The sequence below is a fragment of the Rhinolophus sinicus genome, linkage group LG16 (genome assembly GCF_036562045.2).
Source record: "Rhinolophus sinicus isolate RSC01 linkage group LG16, ASM3656204v1, whole genome shotgun sequence".
Classification (NCBI taxonomy): Eukaryota; Metazoa; Chordata; class Mammalia; order Chiroptera; family Rhinolophidae; genus Rhinolophus; species Rhinolophus sinicus.
Genome location: NC_133765.1, coordinates 32,535,833 through 32,563,808, shown reverse-complemented (window position 1 = coordinate 32,563,808; position 27,976 = coordinate 32,535,833). Strand labels below are relative to the sequence as shown.

The window sequence follows — 27,976 nt, the reverse complement described above, 5'->3', positions numbered from 1 at the left end:
ACAAATAATTGTAGTTCCCATTAGTCTGCACATTCTTGATTAGCTCACATACAATAAACACACACATTTATAAGTGCATATAAAGACATCTGAAGAACAGTAAATTGTGCGTCCATAATAAACCTTTACTTTCTTTTTTATATAATCCTTCATTATTTACAATAAGATGCATTGCCTTTATCCAGACTAGTTACTTTTTCCCACTTGTTCTACTATTGAGCGTCTTTTATTTCAGTGCATGTAACAGGCCTCCTTTCAATGGCTACACTGTTACTTCATGTATAAACAGTCCCCGCATAGTGATGCTTTGGTCAATGATAGCCGTGTATGCAATGGTGGTCCCACAAGATGATGATGGAGCTGAGAAATTCCTATCAGCTAGCGACGTCGTTGCACCATTGTAGCACAACACATTACTCATGTGTTTGTACCGATGCTGGTGTAAACAAACTTACTGCGCTGCCAGTCGTATAAATGCATAGCACATGCGATTATGTGCAGGCCATAATACTTGGTAGTAATAAACGACTGCTACTGGTTTATGTATTTACTATACTATACTTTTTATCGTTATTTTAGAGCGTACTTTCTACTTATAAACAAGTTGGCTGTAAAACAGTATGCTGTGTTTCGCTGGCAGCAGCCTCACCCATCTCAAGGTTACTGTGTGTCTTGATTTGCGTCATTTGCTCTCGTGCTTGATTTAATGTCATTTTTTGTGCAGTAATATGCTGTCCAGGCCTGTTACCCAGGAGCAGTAGGCGAGACCACCTAGGTGTGTGTAAACGCACTCTGTGATGTTTGCACCATGATAAAATCACCTGACGACATATTTCTCAGAATATACCTCTTGTCGTTAAGCAATGCATGACTGTATATCACAACCTATTGACCAACCCTCTATTAATAGATATCCAGGTTATATAATATTATTTTTATAAGCAGCAAACACAATAGGGAGGTGTTCATTTTGAAAATCATAGTTCAAAAGAAGAGATCACTACCACAACAGAAAGCCCCTGGGTTTCTCATGTTGGTTTCCAGTTTGTTACTGGAACTTTCGTGTTCCTGGAGGAGGAGTCCCTCAGGGGTGTGAGGATCAGTGGGCTTCTGGGCCTGTTATTTCCACACAACGGAGCAAAGTGCTCGTGTTCTGACTGGTGATGAGCTGCTCCCCAGTCTCTAACTGCCCACAGGGATTCCACGACCTGTCCAAGCCTGAGCTGAGCTTGACTGCAATGGCGCCTCAGCTCTCCTGGAGGTCTGACAACTCCACACGCCTCTGAGCTTTCCATTCATTCTGCTTGTTCCAGCAAACATGTTGTTGATCCGTTTAGTCATGACAACGTTGTATAGCATCAATGCTGGTCCCAACCCACGTCTCCTTTGGAAAGGCACTAAGAGCTCGTTTCCTTTGGGAAGCTGGGTCTCCTCCCGCCAGCCCCACTGCATCGCTTCCTCCTTTGAATTACTGTACATGGTACACACTTCTACATATTGCCTGTGTTATGCTGTACTCCAACTGCTTCCTTCTTAGACTGTGAACTCCTGGAAGGTAGAGACCAACTCCGTATCCCAACAGTAGTGCTCAGTGAACGTGTGTTCCAATGGCCTGAGATGACATACAGGTGGTCCCAACATACAATGGTTCAGATTTATGATTTTTTGACTTGATAATGGTGGGAGAGCAATACGCATAATAAATTACATGAGCTATTCAACACATTATTATCAAATAGGCTTTTTGGTAGATGATTTTGCCCAACTGTAAGCTAATGTAAGTGTTCGGTGCATGTCTAAGGCAGGCGAGGCTAAGCTGTAGTGGGTTTCTGTGGAGATTTTGGAAAGGAGGTATGCTGTGTCTCCCACAAAGCCAGCTGCGGTTATGGGGAGCTATGCAGCAACAGGAAAATGCAAACTTGGTTTCAGACAACAGTAGGAGAAAGCCTGCCTCTGGGGGTGAGCTTCTAGGAGACTTTCATTTTCTGCATTAACTCCTCAATTGTTCAACTTCTTAAAAATGACATATACAATGCTTCCTGAAATTGTACAGGAAAACCCACTAGAGGGAAAAAGAAAATGGGGGAGGGGAGAGGGAGAAAGACTGTATGGTTTACAACTGCTTTTTCACTGCCAGTCTTCAAAGGCTCCACTAGGAATGAGAGCCATCCCATCAGCAGGGGAAAATGAAGCGGACAGGCTTTCCCGGCAATTACTCAAGCAGATTACCCAGTAAGTCAGACGGGGAAACATGGAAGACTCAGAAGTTCACCACCCTTGTTCTAAGCACTTAGAGAATGCATCTGGTAGCCTGGGTCTGTAAATACTTTAAACGGACTTTTAAGTGTGTTATTAAATGATTTAGTTTAAAAGGAAAGATCTTTTGAGAGTAATGAGGTTAATCAAGCATCATATTGGGTATTTTTTCTTATTAAGGTAAAATTCACATAACGTAAAATTGACCATGAACCATTTCAAAGTGCACAATTCAGTGGCATTTAGTGCATTCACTAAACGCAACCATCACTTCATTCTATTTCCAAGGCCACTGGAAAGACAGTTGGTGAGAGTCATGTGGGCCCCTCTATCAGGCAACTGCAGTGTGCTGATGAGTATCCCCCCCAAATTCATGTCCACATGAAACCTCAGAATGTGATATTTGGAAATAGGGTCTTTGCAGACGCAATTAATACTGGATTAGGGTGGGCCCTAAATCCAATGCCTGGTGTCCTAGTAAAAGGTAAGGACACAGAGAGACGCAGAGAGAAGATGACTATGTGAAGATGGAGGCAGAGACGGGAGTAATGCACCTATAAGTTAAAGAATGCCAGGGGCTGCCAAGAGCCACCCAAAGCTGGAAGAGGCAAGGAAGGAAGCTTCCCTGGAGCCTTCAGAGGGAGCACAGCCCTGCCGACACCCAGAACTGCGCGAGAATAAATTTCTATTGTTTTAAACCACCCAGTTTGTGGTAATTTGTTATGGCAGTCCCAGGAAATTAATCAATCAGCTCACATTTGAGCTGGCTTCCCTCAGAGCAAACGAGCAAAAGAGGAAGAGAGGGCGCCCAAGATGGAAGCACAGCCTCTGTAACCTCACCTTAGACATGACACTCCTTCATTAGAAGCAAGTCACTAGATCAGCCCACAAGCAGGGTGAGGGGATTACACAAGGTCATGAACACTAAGGCAGGCATCGCAGAAGGCCATCTTAGAGGCTGCCTACCACTGCCACTTCCCTAGCAAAAAATGGAGGAAACTTCTTCCTCAGGGTTCTGCGTTCTCCATTCATTGATTCTGTCAACAAATATTTATTAAGCACCTGCAGTGGGCTGAATGTTGAGGATATGACCAATCATACAGATAAGATTCTTTTCCTTGTTGAGATTATTTACAGTCTGGTGGGGAAGAGGACAGTAAAGAATAAAAAACAAATGAATATAGAAATAAAAATTGTGGTAAGTACAAAGAAGTTATGAGATAACGGGAACATTTGACTTAGATTGAGGACGAGGGTTAGGCATCATCTTTCTGATAAAATGGTATTTAGAATGTGGTTGAAGTAGAAATTAGGGCTGTGTATGTATGTTGGGAGGGGAGAGTAAGTTTCTAGGTAGAGGGAGGGAAAGCACGTGCAGATAACAGCCAATAAATTGAGCTGCCAGATTCAGAGTGTTTGAAGACAGGGACCTGGTCTCTTTTCATCTTTGCATCTCTATTATGTAGCACAGTGCCTGGCACAGAGAAGCACTTGATAAATTCTTACTGAATCAATGAATGAACTGAATCAATGAATGAACGAACGACTGAATGAATCCAAGGCACCTTCTATTTCCTAACTGTTATGGATAATGTCAATTCAAGTCATTTAGAAAATTTCTCCCAAAGTTTACTGCTGGATCACTGTTCTTGGTACTAGGTAACACAGGCAAAGCTGCTATGACAAGAAGACTCAAATACATACAAGCTCAACACAACAGAGGTTTATTGTTATTTCTTCTCATACAACAGTCCTGAGTGGATGTTTAGGTCGATGGAGCAGAGTTTCCCTCTCAATCAAGGAATCTTCCATCTTGAAGCCTTGCCTTTTCCAGAACCTGGTTACCACCTTCCAGCTGGCAGAATAAGTAAGAGCACAGAGCAGCACCTGCTGATGGATTGTCTGGGCCACGCCTGGAAACTGCACGTCTCTTCTGCTCACTTTCCACCCGGGAGAGCATAGGTACATGGCCACACCTACTTTAAGGGTGCTGAGGAATATACTATAGGCATATAGCCAACAAACAATACAATTATACCTGCACCACGATATCCAGTTACGCACTTGACTTATCCTCTGGTATATTGCACAAGAACCTCAAATTAACCTAGACAGAAAACAACTCTGGATTCTCCACCCTCACCTGCACCAAGTCCTTCATTCACCAAATGGTACCATCATCCATGCAGTTGCTTAAGCCAGACACCTGGAAGGTATTCTTGATTCAGTTTTTATTCTCACTTTCCACATCAAATCCTTTGGGAAGTGCTGTCAACTGTACTAAAACATATCATAAATCCATCTACTCTATCTTTACTGCCACTCCCTTAGTTCAAGCATCATAATAATCTCTCATGTGGATTATTCCGATAGCCTCTTACTAGCTTCCCTTGTCTCCATTCTTGCGTGCTCATATCTCATTCTCTCTAGAGCAGAGTGACCTTTTAAAACATAAACATGATCATATTACTCTTTACTTTAAAACCTTCCAATGGCTTAGAATAAAATCCAAAGCCCTCACTATGACCGCTAAATGCTGCTCACCTCTCCAACCTCATCCTCTCTCTCGCCTACTCTGCTCTAGCTACAATGACCTTGCTGCTCCTTGAACACATTTGGCTATTTCCACCTTGAGAATTCTGCACTTGCTGTTCCATCCGCTCAGAAGTTTCCTCCTTCAATTTCCAATAGACAGCTCCTTCTCATTGCTCAGAGGTCTCAGCTTCAATGTTACCTCCATGTTGAGTTACCCTCTTACCTCAGCATCCGGTTCACTTTCTTCTTAGCATCTGCAAACCGTGTTGTTCCCTGTGGTTTTTTTTTTTAAATTAAAATTTATTGCGGTGACAATGGTTAGTAAAATTACAAAGGTTTCAATCCCTGTTTATTTTCTGCTTCTCTTTCCAGAAAGTAAGATCTGTGAGTAGCTACTGTGCCTCGTTCCCACAGTTTCCCCAGTGTCGACTAGGCCTTCACACAGGGGTGCTCAGTAAATAAGTAAATGAATGAAGAACCATGAAGACGTGATCAGCCAAAAGCTCCTGCAAGGTCCTTGGATAGGTTGCTGGCATAGAGTGAGGAGCACAAACCTGGACCACTTCTCAGCTGTGCGTGAGTTCGGCTCTGAAACTCGGTTACTTAATCTGTAAACGGGGACTATAACATACTTACCTCACAGCGCCAAATGCCTACTTTGTAAAGAAGAAAAGCACGGAGGAAAAGAGCTTCACGTCAAATTTACGCTCCGTATGTTGAACTATTATAGCTATTATTATACACAATTCTGTTCTTACCGCAGGACTCGTCGGGGCCTGTTTCCCTTTCTCTCGCACGAGTAGACATCCCCGCCTCCTTTCCGCAGGGTTTCTAGCATCGTAGCGGCGTGGGGACAAAAGACGAGGTGCGGACGCGCAGGCAACCTTTCGAATCTGGTGGCATCTTTAATGGCCCCGCCCCGTCGGGCCCCCCACCATTGAGTCATCAGCGCGGCGCCAGCGCAGCGGAAGGCCCGGGGCCCTGCCTTGGCTATGGCGTGTCTCAGGGAGGCCCTGGCCGGCGCCTGCAAACCAACAACGCGGTTCGGGGGCGGCTCGGAAACCCCAGCAGAGGGCAGCGAGGGGCGTGTGCGGCCGTGGGGGCACAGAGTCGGGCGGCAGGCGGGGCTGCCCGGAGCTCAGGCGGGCACAGCGCCGGCGGGCGGGGCTGCCCGGCGCGGGTGTCCCGGCGATGTGTGGCGCTGAAGCGGCAGCGGGAGCAGCAGCGGCGGCGGCGGGCTCGGCCTCGACTTCGCGGCGGTGCCGGCGGCGGAGGCGGAGGCGCAGGCTCCTCGGGACCTGGCGAGCCCGGGCCTAAGCGGCGGCCCTGCGAGGCCCCTGCGCAGCGCCCGGGGCCCTTTCCGCCTAGCCCTGCCCCGGGAGCCTGCTTCCCCGGCTGGGGATGAGGCCGGGAGGCAGCCGCGCAGGGCCCAACACAAAGGCTTGTCCTCAGGGGCCGCCGCCGCCGGCCTAGAGCCGCCCGCCGAAGCCGAGCCGGCGCCGGGGCCCTCCTCCCCGCGGGCCCCTGGGGGCGGCCGCTGCCTGTCTCCCCGAGGCCCAGAGACTGGAGCGCCAAGCCCCTTGCTCCCTCGGCTGCGGTGGGACCGGGCAGCTGCGCAGCCTCCGCCGCACCGGGCCGTAGGGGCCCCACGGAGCATGTCAGAGGACAGCGACATGGAGAAAGCCATCAAGGTAAGAGGGAGAGGCCTCCTTCCTCCCCGCTTTGTCCCTGTGGCATTCCTCTCGGCTCCCACCGAGAAAGCGGAGAGAACCTGGGAGTGAGAGATTCTAGGGACTCCCGGGTTTTGTCCTCCCCGGATTCCGGGGACTGCGTTTTACAGCCCTGGGCGAAGGATTTGTGTTGTAGGGAGGGATGTCCGACTTCGCCAACTAACCGACTGAAGCGGGGATGTGCTTTATGTTCAGCTAGAATGGAAGGTGCGTGGCGTGGAGATACTGATGTGAGTGGGGCGGAGGGGGCCCCACTACTCTTCTTTGGGTCGCTCCCCAAGAGATCCAAAGGGCGGCCAGCTTATGTTTCCGGATGATCTGCTGCAACAGCACTTGGAGAGCTGGACTTTACCCATCCCTCCGATTTGTTTGAAACCAGCCTCCTGGAAATTCGCAGTTTCCGAAGGAGGTGGCTCACCTTCTTACAAAACCCGTCCTTTGGCGAATAGATTGTTCTCACTTTCTGTGTGTTCCTCTCCCCTTTTCTTCATTCCTCTCCTCTCTCCTCCTAGCGAGCATTGAGTTTATTTAGGAAGAGCTAGCGGTGTCCTGTAATTTACTGCTCTGTTAACCGAAAGAAAAGTAAATATGTATTATAAAATGACCCAAATAAAGTAAGTCTTCTAAAACCTCATTTTTACCTTTTTTTTAAACAGGCAAACTTTGAGGCACTAAGGCATTAAAGAGAAAGTTATCATGTAGCTGTAGCTAGGAAATTGGAGTCTTACGTAAACTGAACATGAAGCTTAAGTTTAATAGACATTATTTACGTTTTTAGTGTTAAGTCAACTCAGTGCATTTAAGAACTTCATTTTCTCTAGAGGGACAGGCATTCATTAGCAACTTAGGGTTATTTCTGCCTTCAAGACACAATCACTATTACCACTAAGTACTTACACTTCTAACAATTTTGGGGGTGATAAAGTTTATAGAAATCATCAATCATTCCAAAGAAACTTCACCTTTTAAAGAAGACATCAAAATATAATGTACAGATTAAGGAAGATCAAATTTTAAATAAAAGAAATAAAGGTTCTAAAAGACTGCTTTGATATATCCATTTTTTTCTTTTGGTTTGGATTTTATCAATACAGGATCAAGAATCGTTGCCTAAGCTTATATGACTGGGTTGTGAATCAAAGCATTGTGACAGACTTTTAAATTCAAGTATTGTCTCATTTGTGGCAGCTGCTGTCTTAGGCACTCTTGGTACAAAGCCGGCCTCCTGGATGTCCCTGCTCTCATGGAGCTGACATTCTAGATGGTGGAGTTAGGTAATACACATTGCCAAGTGGTTGTAATGAAGAGGTATGGAAAAGGTGAGGAGTACTGTTTTAGGAAGAGTAGTCAGGAAGGGCCTCTCTGAGGAGGTGACATTTTCATAGAGCTCTGGAGGGAATGAGGGAGCAAACCTCCACTGTCTAGGGGGATTAATATTACAGGCAATGGGAACAGCAGGTACAAAGGCACCAGGTAGGTGCAGGTCTTGTGTGATCCAGGAGCAGCAAGGTGGTGGGGATGCAGTGGGTCTGTGTAGATTATGTTATAGAGAAGCAACGGGAAGCCAGAGCACATAGGGCCTTATAGACCATTGCAAGAACTTTGGCTTTGACCCTGAGTAGCAGGGGAACTCAGGAAGAGTTCTGAGCCGAAGACGGACATTGTACTAGTGGGCAAATTTATAAATAGGGAGGCAGCCAGCAGTTTCTCCTGGTAGACTCATGGGTTGAAATCGCAGCCTTGTCATTCATTAACTGTATCCTTAAGTAAGTCAGCTTCACTTCTCTGTCCCTTAGTTTCCTTATCCGTATAAAGGGGATAAAAACACTCCCAGCTCAGAGTTGCTTTGAGGATTTAATGAGCAAATACATTTAAATGTGCTTATAACAATAGCTAACATTTAGTAAAATTTGACAAGTATTAGCTTATAGCAATTTAACGGTGGTTCAGAAAGAGTCACCGTTTTCTTCATGTGGTCACTATTGCCCAACCTAATTTTCCTGCCTTTTTAGCCTTTCTGTGCATACTTGACAGGTCATTGGTAAATCTTCCTACAATTTGGATATGCCCAGCCAATAGAGTGGAATTGAAAATATCTGAACTGACAACCAGTACTGACTAGGATTACTCCCTTGGAAGCAAGCCAGCATCACATCAAATAAAACTTGGTCTGTGGCATTATGTTTTATTCATTGTTTTGCATTTTTTGAGGCTGTCCCTCAAATGGTGAGAACTGAGACCTCTAGAGTTCAGCTGGAAAAGCTGTTTCCTGGGCTGTAACCATAGCACTTAAAACTTCTGCTGCCTACCTGACAGCAGGCTGATTGGGATTCTGACAGGGATTCCATTGAATCTATTGGTAAATTTGGGCACAGCCGTCGTCTTAACATTGTCTTCTAACCATGATTAAAAATGTATTGAGACTTCCGATCTAGCCTATGGTTCATCCTAGAGAATATTCCATGTGCACTTGGGAAGAACCTGTATTCCCTTGTTGTTGATGGAGTGCTCTCCAGATGTCAGTTAGGTCAAGGTGTGAATAATGTTGTCTTCTCTGTCCTTGCTGATTTTGTGTCTAGTTTTTCTATTTATTATTGAGAGTGGAGGTATTGAAATCTCCAACTGTTATTTTTGAATTGTTTTTCTCCTTAAATTTTGCTTCATGTGTTTTTGGACTCTGTTGTTAGGTACATGCATACATATGTTTATAGCTGTCATAGCTTCCTGGTGAATTGACCTTTTTGTTATTATAAAAAGTGCCTGTCTTTCTCTGTTAACATCTTTTGTTTTAAAGTCTATTTTGTCTGTTGTCAGTATAGCTAGCTCCTCCAGCTCTCTTATGGTTACTCATGGTGTATCTTTTTCTATCCTTTTACTTTTTTTTCTTTTTTTAATTATAGTAAAATACACATAACATAAAATTTACCATCTTAACCAGTTTGAAGTGTACAGTTCAGTGGTATTAAATACATTCATAATGTTGTGCGACCATCACCACCATCCATCTCCAGAGCTCTTCATCTTATAAAACTGAAGTTCCATACGCATTAAGCACTAACTCCCCACTGCCTCCTTCCACCCATCCCCTAGCAACCACCATTCTACTTTCTGTCTCTATGATTTTGACGACTCCTAGCACCTCATATAAGTGGAATCATACAGTGTTTTCTTTTTTGTGACTGGCTTATTTCACTTCACATTATGATGTTCTCAAGGTTCATCCATGTTGTAGCATACTACAGAATTTACTTCCTTTTTAAAGCCGAATAATACTCCATTGTGTGTATATACCACATTTTGCTTATCCATCCATCTGTCAGTGTACACTTAGGTTGCTTCCATGTTTTAGCTGTTGTGAATACTACTACTGTGAACATGGAAGTACAACTATCTCTTCAAGACCCTGCTTTCATTTCTTTTGGGTATATACTTGGAATTGCTGGATCATATGGTAGTTCTATTTTTATTTTTTTTGAGGAACCGCCATACTATATCCCACAGCAGCTGTACCATTGTATGTTCCCACCAACAGTGCACAAAGGTTCCAATTTCTCCACATCCTCACCAACTCTTGTTATTTTCTGGTGGTTCACATCCTAATGGTGTGAGGTGGTATCTCGTTATAGTTTTGATTTGCATTTTCTTCTTGATTAGTGATGCTGAGCATCTTTTCATGTGCTATTGGCCATTTGTGTATATTTGTAGAAATGTCTATTCCAGTCCTTTGTCCACTTTTTCTTTCCTTTGCCCATTTTTTGAATTGGGATTTTTTTTTGGGGGGTGGTTGTTGCATTTTAGGAGTTCTCTATTCTGGATATTAATCCCATATCAGGTGTATGATTTGCAAATATTTTCTACCATTCTGTGAATTGTCTTTTTTACTCTGTTGATAGTGTTTTTTGATGCACAAAATTTTTAAATTTCATGAGGTCCATTTTGTCTATTTTTCTTTTGTTGCCTGTTCCTGTGGTGTCCTATCCAAGACATTGTTGCCAAATCCAATGTTGTGAAATTCTTGCCCTATGTTTTCTTCTAAGAGTTTTATTGTTTTAGGTCTTACATTTAGGTTTGATCCATTGGAATTAATTTTTGTATATGGTGTTAATGGTCCAACTTCCTTCTTTTACATGTGGATATCGTTTTCCCATGATCATTTGTTGAAATCCTTTTATTTTAACCTGTTTACATCTTTGAATCTAAAGTATGTCTCATAGATAGCAGCACATATAGTTGGATCTTTCCTTTTAACCCAGTAAATTATTTTTTACTATATTGTTTTATTTTGATGTTTGTTATACAGAAATCTATTTATTTATTATTTTATAAATATTATTATTTACAAAAACAAGGAATGGATAGATTTGCCTGTGGGTTATAATTTGCTAACCCTTGGTCTAGAAGGATTCTCAAGAATTCTTTCCATGCGTCTATATCCTTATTAATTTAAGGTAATGTTTGTATTTCTTTAGCAGAACCAGTCAATGTGTTTGTCACAATGTGTTGTGTCGCTGTGGAGCTTTGAAATACTCCCTAATTTCCTGCACAGAAGTGTTTTAATTGACCTGTGTCTTCCTACTTTCTCCTTTGTCATTAAAATATGTGACAAAATATGCCATTGACACATTGAAGAGTTGACAGGTCCTTCTTTTGTCCATCTGAGCTTAGTGAAGCCCCAGCACTGATTAGTATTTATGGCACCAACCACAAATGTGCCAGAATTAAATCTGGGAGAGGACAAGAGGTGTAAGAAAAACAGGGTTCAGAAATCAGCGCACCGCAGAGGCCTGGCAGTGCTTCTCTTACCTTCTGCAAAGCCAAGTGTCAAACCTCCAGTCAGAGCTTCTGCACCTGGAACTGTCTTGGCTGTCCATTAAGTAGAGGGCCATCTTAATAAGCAATAGTACAGTGAAGGATTTGGTCTAATGTTATTTTCACATCTCTGGAACTGGGCATATGAACAGTCCTTTGATCTGATCATAACAAACAATTCTGTAGAACAAATCTTTATTTTTCATCAAATCTCCTATGAGGAGTGTATGTTTTCGTTAGAGTAGAGGAGAGGAGGGGTTTGGCAAATGATTTTACTCCACCATGAAGCTTAGAGTATGCTCCAACTCCATTTCCCAGTCGTGTATTATTCCCCATCTTCTAAACCCGCAGGCCATGCATGGAAACTGAAGGAGGTAGCTAGATTACACGGATAGGTTTGAATTCTGTTTAGGAGGAGGTTAGTAGAGACAGTGCCTGGGACTTCCCTCCTTCGTTGGGCAAGATTTGTCCCTGTTCATGCCGAGGCCTGGACCAGTTACCCTTGATAGCGGGAATGGTGCTAGGGAAGAAGCCAACGCCATAGATTCTAGCCTTGTTAGTGCCTGTAACGTACTGTATGATTTTGACAAGCTTCTTAACCTCGAGGTACAGTTTTTCAGAAGGGAGTTTATGTCACGATCTTGCTGGACCCTCATATATCAATATCCCTCCATCATCTGGCTTATTTTACCTTTCTAGTCATTTATTCTACAATTGTCGATCATTTCCTATATAAGAACCTTTGTCAAGACTGGGCAGCAGAAAGGTATGGAGATGAAGCTATTCTAAGCTTGTTTTAGACATCTGCATGTTCATTGGGCAGAAGCTTTGTTTTCATCTCTGAACTTAGTCTGGTGTCTGGCACGTATTATCTGCACAATGAGTGTGTGTTACATGGACAAATAACCTGTTCTCATACACTGGGAATCGGGATTCTAGGGGTAAATACGGTCTATCAGATTTTAACTGTAACCAAAACAATTTGAAAGTCTCATGAGTTTTGGCCTAAGTTTTCAAGGTCTACAATTGGTTTCCTATTCCACATGTGGAACCCGGAAAAATGAGTTTTAACCTACCACAATTTAAATATATAGCTTTCTTGCCTAAAAATGATGTATGGCAACGGTAGCTTCACATACAGGGACTAAACAGGAATTCCATGAAAAATGTCATTAAACTGGAGAGGCTCTATTTGGAACTATTGAAAGCTATTTTAAAAATCTTTTTAAAAATATAAAAAGTATAGTTGCAAAATGAATATGACAGAACATCTTTGTACTCAAAATATTGCTGTTGAAAATTTGATAAATTTAGTGTTATTTACTACTATTTTATTTGAACTTTTTAAGTCTTAATTTATTCAGTTATTCCAATAATTTGATCAACTTGTTCAAAGATATAGGCTTTTCTGTGGTAGCAGCATATATCAGACCAGTCTTTCTGGAATCTCAGGGAATACACCTGACCATTTTAGCAAATAAGTATTTAGTGAGACATTTTGAAAGATACCTTCCCCTAACACTCCAAAGAGAAAAACAAAACACTGAGTATCTACTCAAATGGACCTTGTAGATGAGCTGAAGAATTTCTTTTTATCCTAAACTTTTTGCTTTCTCTCCTGTTGGAAAACAATGCCTAACCTCATCATTTAGACAAAATGTCTAAAAGCCCTACAGGACACAAAACCCTATGCTTATCAGATTCTCTCAGAAGATGAGATGTTGGGTGGTAAGGTCTTCTATTGTCCCACCTCTGTTTAATTGTTCAGCTTTTTAATCGCAGAATTATTCTCTGCCCCCTCTTTTATTTTAATAGGAAACCTCCATTTTAGAGGAATATAATATCAATTGGACTCAGAAACTGGGAGCTGGAATTAGTGGTCCAGTTAGGTAAGAGACCTTTGTGCAAACTATGACAAATTGCTCTGAAAAGTACAATTGGAAATACATCTTAAATTCGAAGCATCAGAGGTGCCAGATTTGTGAAATAGCCTTAATTTAACAAGTGAAAGTATTTATGTTAGGCTGTTTCTCATCCATTTAGAAATATATTTAAATGACCAAGTCACATGGTCTGTAACAAAATCTTATAACATGTTGATTCCATAGAGCCACCCACTGTGAGATTCGCATGTAGCCAGCAGAGGCCTTTCTTTCTTTCTTTCTCTGCCAACCTTGAGTTGATTTCATGAGGCTGGAGGCTCGGGAGCTGAGGCCTGTGAAAAGTGGGTGAGATGCTTCTCTGCCTCTCCACCTGCTAGCCGTGGGGGCCCATTTGTTCTGATGCACCGGGATATAGTCTTGATAAGAATACAATTCTCAAAGAACAAACTTGTTAAATTAGTTTTCACTGTAACATGGATAATTTCTGATTGAATTGTTTTCTCCAAATCTAGAGTCTGTGTGAAGAACTCTACCCAAGAACGATTTGCACTGAAAATTCTTTTTGATCGTCCAAAAGCTAGAAATGAGGTATGATCCTTTATTGCCTTGACTTGTTCAGATATTTGAAGTGCCTAAGAATTATTCTTTTTACAGTAAAGCAGGTTCCTGGAGAGATGCACAAAGAATTTGTTTTTTGTTTTTTAAAATCCATATGTACCCCTTTTCCCTATTCATGTTATTCCAAGCAACCCTGTATCTATTGGTAATCAAGGCTGTTAGTACTGAGTCTTATTTCCTTTCAGCCACCTCTTGTTCTTTTTAATTAATGTGATTCTTGTACTTTGAAATATTCAGGTTTACTTCAGCTTTTGCTTATTGAAAAAAGTCCTTGAAAAGTGGAGATAAAATAATACAAGGAAGGGGCTGGTGAAGTATCTTGAAAGTGTGCTGCAGGAGGATGTATTTCTAGTTTTTAAAAATAAACACTTGTTTTAAGTTATCTGGATATGGTGATGACTTGTTAATAATGTGCAGTGAAGGACTTACTCTTTTGCTTAGAGATATATGAATAATATCTGAAATAAAATGAATTATTTGCCCAATTTTTTCATTTGCCAATAGATAGGACAGTAGAAAGTAATCTATTGTTTAAGTTTTATTCGTGGAAAGAGCATTAAGGAGGTAATCTGTGAAAAGTTTTCTTTTTGTTTTTTTAAACATCATTCCAGATGGTAAGGATTTTTTACTGTAATAGGCTTATCCCCTTGTGCCTAGTGTGGTCAGTTTTTTTGGGGAGCAGGGGTGGAGTTTGGAGAGAAAATGTTGGCATTCTCTATGTACAGAAACATTTCCTCTGTTCTCTTTAAGGTACGTCTGCACATGATGTGTGCCACACACCCAAATATAGTTCAAATCATTGAAGTGTTTGCTAACAGTGTACAGTTTCCTCATGAGTCCAGCCCCAGGTAAGACTACACAGGTCATCGCCACATGCCCACCCCTCCTTATGTAGGCCAAGGGATAGTGGGGTCTTCCTCTCTTGTGCCCCACCCCCTTCTTTCCTTCCCTCTTTCCCTGCCTGCCTCCCCCTCCTTCTCCTTTCTCTTTTTTTCTCTCCTTTACGTTTTGTTTTGGGAAATTTCAAACATTTGTGAAAGCAGGCAGAATTATGTTACGAGTCCCTAGGTGCCTGTCACCAGCATCAGCAATTATCAACTCACTGCAGTCTTACTTCATTTATACTCCATCCGCTCTCCCGGCCCCCAATTATTCTGAGTACTTTCTTTCATTTTAAAAAAGCATGTAATGTGGAATTAAAACAGATTCTATTTCAAATTAGCGAAAGGAGACCAAATATTATTCTAGGCAATGTCTTAGAGGTTGATACGGCAAAAAGCCCTTATTGCTTAGTCTGACATTCCTTTTAAAGGAGGAAGTGTTTGGCAAGCCCATTGGGTGGCATTCTAAAGTCTCTTCCAGGGAATTCAGAATTAAATAAGGTATGGTTTCTGTTGAGGGGACTGAGATATAAATCTGTCATAGCAATGTGACAGGTACCAGGGCGGGGCATCCATAAAATATTTTGAGCTTACAAAGGAGGAGAGCTGTTAATGGTAGGCTGGGGAGGCAGTTGTCTCACAGAGCGGTTATGTAGGGGGGCTGGGAGTTGAAGGGGGTAGGTAGAAGTTTTTCAGGTGGAGAAAGAAGATGGATTTGTAAAATCAAATAGGAAATGAAATGATTATTTCTTGCAACTGTGCTCTGTTGGTGAAAGCATTTGGATAGAAGCTGGAAGCATTTATATCAAAGGATGGTAACCAAAATTCAGATTTTTTTTTTACAACAGTATTTTTGCTTTTATTTAGTTGCTGTGTAACCCTGTCCATCTATCTTTCTGGGCATGCTGTGGGCCACATGGGAAACTAGTAGAGTGGGGATGGGGAATGGAGACATGGGGACATACACACACACACACACAATGAATAACTAAGACAGCCCAATACTCAGCCAGGTGACTTGAAATTCATGTCTTACGGAGAGTCACATTCTATTTTCAATACACTTTCAGTCTAGCTGCCCTAAAATACATATAGGAAACAAGTCACTTAAAAGATCACCTATCCTGTCTTTAACATCTAGTAATAACAAATTAACTACAGTGGCTTCAAAAGGAACACTGTCTTCAAAACTTATTTGTTTACTCCTATTTTAGCTTCTTAGAAAGTGTTAGGTCAGGGATGTTCCTTATGCATAGTGTCCAATTGGTAGTGACAAGGGGTCCAACTCCAAGGGGCTTGGTAGGAAAAGACTTAGGAAGTAGTTACACACTTTGTAGATGAGATATCTTTAGGTTAGCTACTTGATGTTTCAGTTTCTTTCTTTTTTTTTTTTAACTTAACAAAATCAAATGCTTTCAAACAGGGCTCGACTCTTAATTGTAATGGAGATGATGGAAGGGGGAGAGCTATTTCACAGAATCAGCCAGCACCGGCACTTTACAGAGAAGCAAGCCAGCCAAGTAACAAAGCAGGCAAGTTAACCCCGGGTACCAATCAAACTGCCAACAATGTTGGTTAACAAGCACAATTTCATTGGGGGGGGAATAAAAGAAAGCTTGAAGAAGAGCTCTATTTGATCTCTCATTGCCTGCTTTGTTATGTAATCAGAAAAGATGCCTTGACAGGAGATATGTGACCCCTTTTATGCTTTGGGGGGGACTGTATTCTTAAGCGGTTGTCAATTGTTTATTATAGATTTAAATAAACTCTGGAAGGAAGGTAATCTTAACTCTTCTGTAGACTGTAGATATCTTTGGACATATAGCTTCCAAGCACTGCTATTGGACTTGGAGATAAAACACTGCTGGTACCATCTGGAAGATTGTATGGTGTAAAAATATGTTCTGACAGTTGAATATAAGATATTCTTTGCTTATGAGTCACCTTTCTGTCATCAGATATCAGATTTTCGTAGTATTCTAAGGTCGTTGTAATTCGGGGTTATGTCTATTTTGACATCACATTTTATTGCTAGAGAAATGATTTATGTCACAAGCAATACTAGGAATACAACTGGAAATAATGTCTTGAGGAGGTGTAAAGCTAAACCATCAAGGCTTATCTTCAGGCCAAGCAAGCAAGGCAAAGAAAAGCAGAAAGCATAGCCCGTTGGTTCTTAATAAAAAATTCTTCCAAATTTTCTGTGAGCAGTTTTTGATGCCTCCCTTTTGGTTTGGAAAACCAAGAGAATCCATACTGAGAGTTGGAGGACAAGTAGAATTTGCTCTTTCTATTTAATTTTTAAAATTATACTTTGTGTTTTTTCAAATATAAGGACTAAGGGTGAGCTCTGATAATCTTCTGCAAAACAAAACCCTTCTAATCCATCTAAACAGGCAACATTTCAACCAGTGGAATGAGCACACTGGAACATCAGATGGAAAAATCCAGTTAGCTGCTTTCCATTTTTCTTGAAGGCAGAGCTTGATGTTGATCTCCCTGGAGAGCACAGCTCTCTTCCGAGCCAGGTGTTAGTGCCCGCTGCCCTGCTGGGGGACCCCAGGCCTGCTGAAGACTGCCTGGCAGTTCTCTCTGCAGTGCTTGGCACGTCGCAGATGAGTGGAAGTGGAAACATTTCATTTTCCCCATTTCGTACAAGATTTAACCTTCAGTTTATTCAGATAAAGAATTGTTTTACTGCTGTATTTTTCTTTTTGTTGAACAAAATACAGGTTGCAGTTAAACTAAGCTTAATTCATGTCCATTTCTTGGTACCAAAAAGTCTTACTTAATTTCTGCTTTAAAACTGAAAACTGACCACAGTCTTAATTGACTTAATTAAGCATCATTTTGAAACATCCTGAGTTCTCTAAACCAGGGGCATTAAGGAGTTAACTCTTCTAAGATGTGGTTGCTCCATTATGTCCTTTTCCAGATAGCTTTGGCTCTACAGCACTGTCACATGTTAAACATCGCGCACAGAGACCTCAAGCCTGAGAACCTTCTCTTCAAGGATAACTCTTTGGTGAGACGCCCTGCTTTTCTGCCTTTTCGCGCCGCCACTCGCACATAGTTCAGGAAGGGGTGTGTAGGTGTGTATGTGTTTGGAGAGCTCTGAATCCATAGTGAGGAGGCTTTAGGCCATGGTGCCTCAAGCAGCTTATTTTTCTCACTTGTTCCTTAGCTAGAGGCTCAGAGAAATTGTACCATACCCCTGGCATTGATAATTTTGAATGCTACTATGTATTTGTAGGACTTAAAGATTTTGGATATTATTTGGAGGGACTTTGGGAGGAGGCAGGAATCTATATACTGTTATATATTACCTTGAAAGCTTATAGGTGTATTTGCTGATAACCCTGATAAGGTGTGTTTTCTCCTCCAGCCATCCCCCATATCCCCTGCACCTTGTCCCATGAAATAAGTCTGTCATGAAGCTGGTGTGACGAGTGAAGCAGCACCCTGGATTGATGAGAGCTAATGGGCCAGTAGATAGAATCGGGGTGTTTGGCTAACATTGTGATTTTAGTGCTGCCTGTATAGGTTATGAAACAAGGCTACCTGTGAGTGGGTAGAACGTCCTTACTTCTCTGTTACTAAGAATAATTCCTCAATATGAATCATTATCTCCAGACCTAGGCCCAGGTCTCAGCCAGGAACTTGTAAGAGCTCAAGGTAACATGTCTTGCGCCTGAATTTTCCTTTAATGTTTACTGAGGACTATTTCTTTTATTTCAGGATGCCCCAGTGAAGTTGTGTGATTTTGGATTTGCCAAAATTGACCAAGGTGACTTGATGACACCCCAATTCACCCCTTATTATGTAGCACCTCAGGTAAGTGTGTGCTGTTTCTGCCACAGGATGTATCACCAAGCTGCCTGACTCATGTTTATTCTATAGCACAAGTAGGCGTGTATTACAAGTGGGAAGGGGAGAACTCAGCTTCAGAAACCTACAGGCAGCTTCATTTGGTGTAGGCATTGTATTGTATTAAAATCAGCTTTATTGAGGAATGATTTAGATACAATAAAATACCCCTCCTTGAAGTGTAGTTTGATGAGTTCTGACAAATGGATACTCATGTATGATCACCTCCACAATGAAGGCACAAAACATTTCCATCATTTCGAAAGCTGGCCGGTGCGTCTTTCCAGTCATTCTGTTCCCAACGTAACCCCCAGCGCCAGGCAACCACCTATCTGGTTTCTGTTATTATTGGTTACTTTTGCCTTTTGTAGAACCTCATAAGAATGGAATTCATGGACTTTTGTGTTTCACTTTTGCTCAACATGTTTTTGAAATTCCTCCCTGTTGCTGCATTATCTTCTTTGCTGAGTGGTGTTCCAGCCAGTGACTAAGCTGTGTGTTTATCCAGTCACTGACTGATGGCCATTTGGGCTTGTTTCCCATTTTTGGCTATTATGAATAAAGCTGTTGGGAATATTCATTTACAAGTTTTGGGCGACATATTCCCCCCTTAAGTAATATCTTTTTCCAAAATGGTTTGTATCATTTTACATATGCACCGGTAATGTATAAGAAAGAGGTGCAGTTGCTTCACGTTGCTACCACCAGCTCACGTTTGTTAGTATTTGTAATCTTAGTCGTCTGATAGGTATGTGGTGTTACTTCATTATGGATTTAATTACAGCATTTTCCTGACATTTCATTTCGTTAAGTATTTTTTAGACATTTCTTCAAGTATTTTTCAGCTCATCTTCTCTCTGCTTTTTTTCTGTGACTCCAATTACATGTATGTTAGATCACACAGAGCACTGAAGTTCTTATCTTTTTTTGTTATTGTTTTTCATCCCTCTTTTCTATCTGCTTCACTTTGGCTACATTCTATTTCTAGCTTTCTAATTTCACTACTCTTTTCTTCTCCATTGTCTAATCTGTAAATTTCTTTCAGCTTTATATCATCTGTTTCTCTTCCCATTTTGTTCATGTTTACCTTTTAAGTACCTCAACATATTTAATAACTGATTTAAATCCTTGTCTGCTGATTGCATCATCTCTGTCATTTCTGAGTTTGCTTTTATTGACTGATTTTTTCTTTTTTCCTTCCTGGTTATAGATCACAGGTCCTGATTCTGGTTCACATTTTCCTGTTTCTTTGCATGTCTAATAATTTTTGATTGGATGTTGGATGTTGTAATATTATGTTGGTAAATGTCTGGATTTTGTTGTCATTTAAGAATATTAAAGGTTGTTTTGGCGAGTGGTTAAGTTACTTGTGGATCAGCTTGATTGTTTTGAAACTTGTTTTTAAATTCTGTCAGGCTACTCTAGATTAGACTTTACTCTGGGGCTACTTCAGACCAACTACCCAGATGAAACTTCTGGGTCCTCTTAAGGCCTCAGGTGTTCAAAAAGGCCTCCTCTGGCTAGTTGGACCTCAGATATCTCCTTGACTTCTGTGAACTGGGAATTATTCAGCTTACAGCTCCCCAGTGGTCATTCTAGGACCTGATTGCTTCCCTGGCCTCACGGAGTCTTGCTTTACTGTGTGCAGCGTACTATTTAGCCAAAGACTCAAAGGGATCCTTACACAGATTTTTGTGAACCTTCGCACAGTCAGTACTCTGCCCTACAAATTTCAACCATGCTGCTGAACTCCATGAGCCTCCTGTGCCCCCTTTCCCTGCACTGCATTCCGGAAAAGTGCCTCTTGGCAGATCCTGGGGCTCACCACATATGCTTGTAATATCTCTCAGGCTTCACTGACCTGAACTGCTTATTGTTCAATGTCAGAACAATTTTTTATATTTTGCCCAGTATTCTACTTGCATATGGAGGGAATGCAAGTCATACTGGTAAATCCATCATGGCCAGAGTATCATTTGTTTTTTAGATAGCTGGTGCTTATTCTTTTTAAGATTTGTTTTACAAAAGAAGCTGTCTTTACAAAGAAACTATTTTATTGAGGTATAATTGATATATGATAAACTATACATAATTAAATCATATAATTTGTAAGTTTTGACATAAATATATATACTCATTACCACAATGTAACCATGTCCACAATCAAGGTAGTGAACATATCCGTTACCCCAAAAGTTTTACTGTGCCCTTTCAGTAATCCTCTCTGGCCTCTCTTTATCCCCTCTTTCCCAAGCAACCACTGATCTGCTTCCTGGGATTATAGATTAATTTTCATTTTCGTAGATTTTTATATAAAGTAGCACATCATACAGTATTTTCTTTTTGGACATTTTCTTTCACTCAGCGTAATCACCTTAAGATGTATCCATGTTGTTGCACATATCCATGGTTTTTGTTTTTACTGCTGAGAAGTATTCCATCATGTGGATATACCATGGTTGGTTTATCCATTCATCTATTGATTGACGTGTGGGTTATTTTCAGTTTTTGACTTACAAATAAAGCTCTTATTATAACCATTTCTGTACAAGTTTTGTATAGACATTTCCTTTTCTCTTCGGTAAATATCTAGAAGTAGAATGGCTAGATCATATGGTAGATGTGTTTAACTTATTTAGAAACTGTTTTCCAAAGTGGTTGTACAATTTCACATTCCCGTCAGTAGTGTATGAGAGTTTCAGGTCCTCCGTATCTGTACCAGCATTGGGTATGGACAATCTTTTTAATTTTAGCCGCTTTAGTGAGTATGTACTGGTAATTTCATTGTGGTTTAATTTGCATTTCCCTATCAACTAATGATGTTGAGCATCTTTTTCATGGTGTTTCTTTGCCCTCTGTATATTTTCTTTGGTGAAGTGTCTGTTCACATTTTTTCCATTTTTTAAAAATCAGTTTGTGTGTTTTCTTGTTGCTGAATTTTGAGAGTTCTTTATATATTTTGGATATAAGTCCTTTATCAGGTATATGCTTTGGAAAGATTTTCTTTCTAGTCTGTCGCTTATCTTTTCATTCTCTTAATAGTGTCTCTTGAAGAGTAGAAGATTTTAATTTTGGTGAGGACCAATTTATCAATTTAAAAGTTTTTTATGGAGTCTGCTTTTGGTTTCCTGTGTAAAAAAAAATCTTTGTCTAACTCAGGATCAAAAAGACTTTCTCCTACAGGTTTTATACTTTTAGGTTTTTACATTTAGATCTATGATACATTTGAGTTAATTTTTATATAATGTGTGAGGTATGGATCCAAGTTCATTTTTTAGCATTTGGATATCCAGTTGTTCTAGCACCATTTGTTGAAACGGCTTTTTCTCCACTACATTGGTTTTGAGTCTTTGTCAAAAATCAGTTCGGTGTATCTGTGTGGGTTTACTTTTAGATTTTCTGTTCTGTTCCATTGATCTCTTTGTCTCTCTTTACACTAATATCATACTGTCCTGATTATTATAGCTTTATAATAATTCTTGAAATAAGGTAGTGTTAGCCCTCCAACTTTGTTCTTCTTTCTCATAGTTAGTTGCTTTGGCTATTCTAATTGCTTTGCATTTCCATATGAACTTTAGAATCAGCTATTGATTTCCACTAAGAGCCTGCTGGTCTTTTTATGAGGGTTGTTTTAGAGGTGTGGTTCAATATAGGAGCACAGACATCTAACAATATTGAGCCTTCCGACCCATGAGCAAGCTATATTGCTCCATTTATTTTTGTCTTTAGTTTTGCTTAGCAATATTTGTGTAGTTTTCAGTGTACTGGTCTTTCACATCTTTTGTTAGATTTGTCCTTAATATTTTTTATTCTGTCATAAATGGCATTTTCCTTTTCACATTGCATTAATTCACTTTACTCTTCTTGTGTAAAAACACTGTTTGGTGTCCACAGCTGGAACCTGGGTCCTGTGCATGGAGGCTCTGGTGTGGGTCTTTATGAGATGGTCAGTGAATTCCTGATAGGGAGGCTTGGTGAGCAGTCTCTTTGCAGAGGTCAGGGGAAGATAAGCTGTAGGTTTTAGAGATAGCATTGAAGGTGGCCTTGGAAAAGTTGTCCCTGGTGGCAGTGCAGCCCATGTCCAAGGTGTAACAGTTGTCAGTACCAGCCATCAGGAGCAGCTTTGTAGGCACGGGGACCAAGACAGTAGCAGTGGGTCTGGGTGTGAGAACGGAGTATACAGGACAGAGCCGCAGCACCCTGTCACCTCACAAGGTGCTGTGTGGGTTTTGTTAGTCTTACTCCCCCCAGGAGTCCCACTGCACAGGACAGTGGAGAGCTTGGCCAGGGTGCCGGCCCCATGGTTGGCAGTGGTTACCTCCTTAGAGCATTTAACACCCAGAACTACAGGACTGTTACAGTCCCCGGCGGCGACAAGTACTGTGAACCTGATCTGCTGGCCAGTACCTGTATGCTTTTACACAGGCAGAAGGGACATCCCCAGGAGAAAGTCAGTGATCTCAGATGCCTCGATGGGCAGAAACAAGATACAGGTCTCCTCCAGGGACTTGATCTTAATGTTCTTGACTGGGCAAACACTGATTAATTGCTGGTTGTAAGAGGGGCAAAGGTTTTGAAAATACTGTGTTTATGTGGAGTTTTTTTGACTGTTGACTTTCCAGTGTCTACCCTTTTCAGCCTCCCAGCAGCAGTCTGTCTGATGTTGTGTGTCACTGGTGTGATTTTCAGTAAGTGTCCCCTTTGGTTTGACTCTGACAGGTACTAGAGGCACAGAGAAGGCATCAGAAGGAGAAATCTGGCATCATACCTACCTCGCCAACGCCCTACACTTATAACAAGGTAGGGGAAGAGATATTTATCTTCACCCCTTGGGTGTACCCTCTCTTCTGTGAGGTGTTGTGGCCCTCTGGGAATGTGGCTAATTCCATTCTTATCCTCTATATTCCTATCCAAATGGAGGCAAGCAGCCACACACAGAATAGTATTAGGTTGGTGCAAAAGTAATTGCGGTTTTTGCAATTATTTTTCACCTTTTAAACCGCAGTTACTTTTGCACCAACCTAATATTTAGAATTCAAGTTTTTGTCTGATGAAATAAGATTCTAACCAATTTAGGTTTTGCTGCAGGAACCAAGGGCTATGGTCACCTGTAGGGTATTTATTAGGAAACAATGCATTCCTGTGATATATTATTTCCCAGTATTATTTTTCTTTTCTTTCTGTTCCATTTTGTGCATCCAGTGGTCCAGTGACCACATTTAAAAGATGGGGTTGTCCTTTTTTGAGGTGAAGGCCATTTCTGAGAACATTCCATAGCCATTTATAGTACCGTTCTTTCTTACCCCATAAAATACCCAACTTGGAATAGTGTCTAGTACACGTTGCAAGTGCCCCTAAGCATTACCTGGTACCATCACAGTTGTTACTCTGTAGCCTACACATCAAACCTCTGTTCTAAAGCACAAGAGTTAGGCCCTCTTGAAACAGGTCCTGGAGTTGCCGAATAGATCAGGAAAAAATGATGCTGCTTGGGGACTCAAGGCTGGATTTAGATGACACAAGGAGCTGAGAATGGTACAAAGGCAGTAGGCCAGCTCTTCCTAGGTCCCACACTTTCCAGGGCCCCACATAGTCCTAATGCACACGCACACACACGCTCCTCTGCCACTCAGGCCCCTGCACTTAACACTGGCATAGCGTGACCAGAACCTTCAGCATCTACTTTCATGATTAACACTGTTTGGTCCCCAAGTAATCACTGTTCCACAGGTTCTTGCCTTTTAAATGCAGACTATGGGCAGCTGGCCCCTATGTACTGAGGTCTGAGGGCTGTGCTGATCTGAGTCTGTGAGTCAGAAACTGCTTCCTTCTTGCTTCCCAGTGTGAGCAGAAGTTGGGTAGTAGAAGCACTTAGGTAACAGATTAATTTACTTGCTAAAATCTTCTCAGCATGAACGCAGTGGATTCATGTGTGATATGTTATTTCCCAGTATTATTTTTCTTCTCTTCCTGTTTCATTTTGTGAATCTACTGGTGCTCATGAATTAGCATGGCATTCATAAAAATTACCCACTCCAGATGAATAATGTTGAAATGATGAAAAGTTCATATTACTTTTGAATGTGCATATATGTTGGTCTAGATATGATCTTTATATTGGCAATTAAGTGAGCACTGAATTCTACATTTACAAATAATTTTTATACAATTTTTAAAAAATACGTAATGAGATATAATATTTGAAAATTAAATAAATGCATCAACCTTAATTTAAAAAAAAAGAAAAAAAGAGGCAGTAGGCCAGGAAACTTATTCTAGCTCTAGCACTACTGAGCTGCTAGATTTTGGTTAGGTCACTTACTTTCACTTTTGACAAAATGGTCTTAGAGATGAAAAGCTCTCTGTAGTATCAGTTTCCTCATGTGTAAAGTGAGGGATTTGAACTATTTTCAAGATTCCTTTTCACCTCTATAATTTTATCATTATGTTCTGCAGCATGGGTCATGTCATCCACAGATATCCATTAGTCTGATGCCAAAACATGGGTGAGAGTAGCTGAGACACCCCATTTTCCAGGCTTCTCTCAGAGCATCTCAGGAATGCTTTTCCTGGTCTTCCTTCTCATGCCTCTCTTTGATCTGTGTCAAACTGCTTTGGGCCTTTATGAAATGACTTGTTGTATTATGGTGTCAGCCTACCTGTATGTTACCTGCTCTGTTCCTGCACCCACAACCCTGCCCTGGTTGACAGAGTATATGTTTCACAACCAACTGGCTTCTATCTGTTACCCCTCTGGCTGGGGACAGTATCCTGCATCTGTACCCAAGGATCAAAATGCAGCTTGGGCTGAAGCCCTGACAACTGAAGTGACTGTTTACTTTGCCCCAGACTGACCTTGTGTGCTAGTGTGTATATATATGTAGTGTTGGCGGCATATTAAAAATATGGAGTGTAAGGTTTATTCTCCTAAGACTTCCTGAAACTTTTCCAGTTTCTATTAAGTGATTCCTTGGAGATATCAGTCTGTGTATGTCTGGACCAGTCCTGGGGCTTTTATTTTGGAGCGGTGCCTCTGTGATGAATGACCATTTTCTTTTTGTTTTCAGAGCTGTGATCTGTGGTCCCTAGGGGTGATTATCTACGTGATGTTGTGCGGATACCCTCCTTTTTACTCCAGACACCACAGTCGGACTATCCCAAAGGATATGCGGAGAAAGATCATGACAGGCAGTTTTGAGTTCCCAGAGGAAGAGTGGAGCCAGATCTCAGAGATGGCCAAAGATGTTGTGAGGAAGTGAGTCCCCGGGTCCCTGGGCAGGGAGACCAAGGAGGCCTTAACGTGGCGGAGCAAAAGGGAATGTGGGTAGGAAAAGTCATTTGTTTCCCAGGCATGCTCCTTCCTGTCTAGCATCACAGAAATCTTATCCCTGGAGCCTGAGATGCGAGTTCTCAGTGCCCACACCTCAGTGAAAAGGGAGCCTTGCTCCCTCTGGTAGCCAGTGCCTCTGTGAGCATTAATGTAGGACCTTAAATGATGACCCCCCTGGTGTGCCCTCTTCGTGTAAGCCAGTCATTTGGAACAGACATGATGCCAGGAACTGAACTAGGGTGCTAAGGTGACAGCGATGCTTCTGGCTTTTCATTCCTTGGCTGCTATGGGAGTCTATGATTGAGGATATGGGGCCTGGACCCCACCTTCCGGCCTTCTCACTGCTAGTTGGTTGCTCTGATATATATTAAGATGGGAAGATTTAGAATTGGGGCTAGTGAGTAGATGACGGAGAGTTAACATTCAGAGTCCTTTGGTACCTGGAGTAGGTAAAAAGTCAGACCTAAATTTGAGGTACATTTGCCTTTTCTGCTCACCTGTGTAGGAGGCTCAGCTGCCTGCGATTTGGGCAGTGTTCTGGTATTCCTACTGCTGGGTTTCACTGAGCAATTTCTCCTTCTTTGGTTTCAGTTTCTTCATCTGTAATGTGATGAAGATGGGCATTAAAGGGGCAGCACCTGGGAACTGTCTCCTGACAGCACAGCCATTTCTCTGTGGAGATTCCTCCCTTTTGAAAGGGAGCTTATCCTGTTGGTTAGGAGTCTATGTGTATACAAAGAGGGACTAATTTCTAAAACACACAAGTGAAGTGTTTTAGGAGGGTGGAGAGATCATCTGTCTTCCCATGCTACAGTCTCACCTGCCTAACCAAAACATTAGTCTCCTCTGAGGAGTTCTCTGCCAGTTCTGTAGGATATATTTTCTGTCCCTAGAGCAACATTATCTTCTTTCAGCCTTGGGATTCTTTTCTTTAATTAATCTTTTCTTTAGCATCTGAAGCTTTTTGTTCAGAATGAGCCAGAACTTTCCAGAGAACATGCAAGAGAAAGTAGGACTGTTGTCTGACCCTGACATTTGGGATGGGAGGATATGTAGTTGGAAGGAGATGCCGCAGATAGCCCAGGGAACATGCTGAGGTGAGCTAGGAATTGCATCAGCATGAATGGATGACATGTAAAGAAGCAGGATCAGAGCACCACATTAGGCTTAGAAGGAAATGCCATCCCCTTCTCAGACTCTAGATGTTTAGCTTTCTATGTCTCTGGAGTAAAGGGTTCATTTCTTGCCACATGGTAACATCCTGGATTTTTAGAACCTCCATACCCTTTGACTAATTCGATAGCCTCTGTCAGCCAAAAGAACACTCTTAGTGCATTAGTCCTGAAAACATCAATATGGAGATTAAAGGTTACAGGAACTACAAGCCATATGTAGGGTTATCTTACTGAACCCAGAACTCAGTCTGAAGTGTCATTGGACTAAGCCTTTTCCTACCACTCTGATCTCTCTTTATCTAGTACAGAGAAGAAGGACCACCTATGGACACGGTGAGGGACTAGAACCCCACCCCTGCCCTGCAGGTGGCAAGCCTGGGCCTGTAGGAGCTGGCAGAAAGTCAGAAGCTAGAGCTGGTTAGAGCCACACTCAGGACCTTCCTGGCCTTCTGGAAGCAACTGTGCGTGGCAGCCCTGTTGGCTCTTTCTCCACAGGCTCTTGAAGGTGAAACCAGAGGAAAGACTCACCATCGAGGGAGTGTTGGACCACCCCTGGCTAAACTCAACTGAGGCCCTGGATAACGTGCTACCTTCTGCTCAGCTGATGATGGATAAGGTTTTGAATGACGCTTATTTTTGTTAGCTACAAAGGCTGTGTTGAGAAGGAATGCTGGGACTTAACTCAGGGAGGGGTTGCAGACAAAACAATGCAGAGCATGCGGTCATTCCCAGAGAATCATCTCTGGTTTCCTGAAAATCAGGATCAGAAATAAAGAGCTTCTTTCCATAAAAGACCAGATCACAGCCCAGTAAATATACACTAAGGGAACACAACACTCAAAGGAGGACTCTCCCTATGACCATCAGTGGGAAAAACGGCCTGGCTTCATTC

The 27,976-nt window shown here is 41.8% G+C and overlaps 2 protein-coding genes and 1 pseudogene across 12 annotated transcripts in view; 1 reads left to right on the top strand and 2 right to left on the bottom strand.

Annotated features, from left to right (window-relative positions):
- The window catches only part of TMEM116 (transmembrane protein 116), a 197,491-nt gene that overhangs the window by 76,462 nt on the left and 93,053 nt on the right, over positions 1 to 27,976 (bottom strand). The window contains exons 11-13 of one of the 3 annotated variants that reach the window (XR_012492553.1): positions 26,407 to 26,509; positions 6,686 to 7,085; positions 5,550 to 5,815 (exon numbers count right to left, since the gene is read on the bottom strand). The exons of 1 other annotated variant lie outside the window; for it this stretch is intronic. Coding sequence is in view for 1 of the 2 variants with exons in the window: in XM_074321059.1 (XP_074177160.1) it covers positions 7,050 to 7,085 (36 nt within the window). In the remaining variant the exon portion in view is untranslated. Of the gene's footprint in view, positions 1 to 5,549; positions 5,816 to 6,685; positions 7,086 to 26,406; positions 26,510 to 27,976 lie in introns of those variants that run through there. One more of the 3 variants, XM_074321059.1, reaches the window with a different exon arrangement.
- MAPKAPK5 (MAPK activated protein kinase 5) overlaps positions 5,812 to 27,976 on the top strand; it is a 104,688-nt gene continuing 82,523 nt past the window's right edge. The window contains exons 1-10 of one of the 9 annotated variants that reach the window (XM_019733884.2): positions 5,812 to 6,482; positions 13,146 to 13,219; positions 13,726 to 13,801; positions 14,582 to 14,679; positions 16,136 to 16,244; positions 17,648 to 17,737; positions 18,451 to 18,546; positions 23,299 to 23,379; positions 25,647 to 25,834; positions 27,580 to 27,700. In XM_019733884.2, the coding sequence (XP_019589443.1) occupies positions 6,447 to 6,482; positions 13,146 to 13,219; positions 13,726 to 13,801; positions 14,582 to 14,679; positions 16,136 to 16,244; positions 17,648 to 17,737; positions 18,451 to 18,546; positions 23,299 to 23,379; positions 25,647 to 25,834; positions 27,580 to 27,700 (969 nt within the window). In that variant the 5' untranslated portion in view covers positions 5,812 to 6,446. Of the gene's footprint in view, positions 6,483 to 13,145; positions 13,220 to 13,725; positions 13,802 to 14,581; positions 14,680 to 16,135; positions 16,245 to 17,647; positions 17,738 to 18,450; positions 18,547 to 23,298; positions 23,380 to 25,646; positions 25,835 to 27,579; positions 27,701 to 27,976 lie in introns of those variants that run through there. The other 8 variants (XM_019733880.2, XM_019733881.2, XM_074321055.1 and 5 more) reach the window with 8 other exon arrangements.
- On the bottom strand, positions 20,167 to 23,107 carry LOC141569260 (small ribosomal subunit protein uS5 pseudogene; annotated as a pseudogene).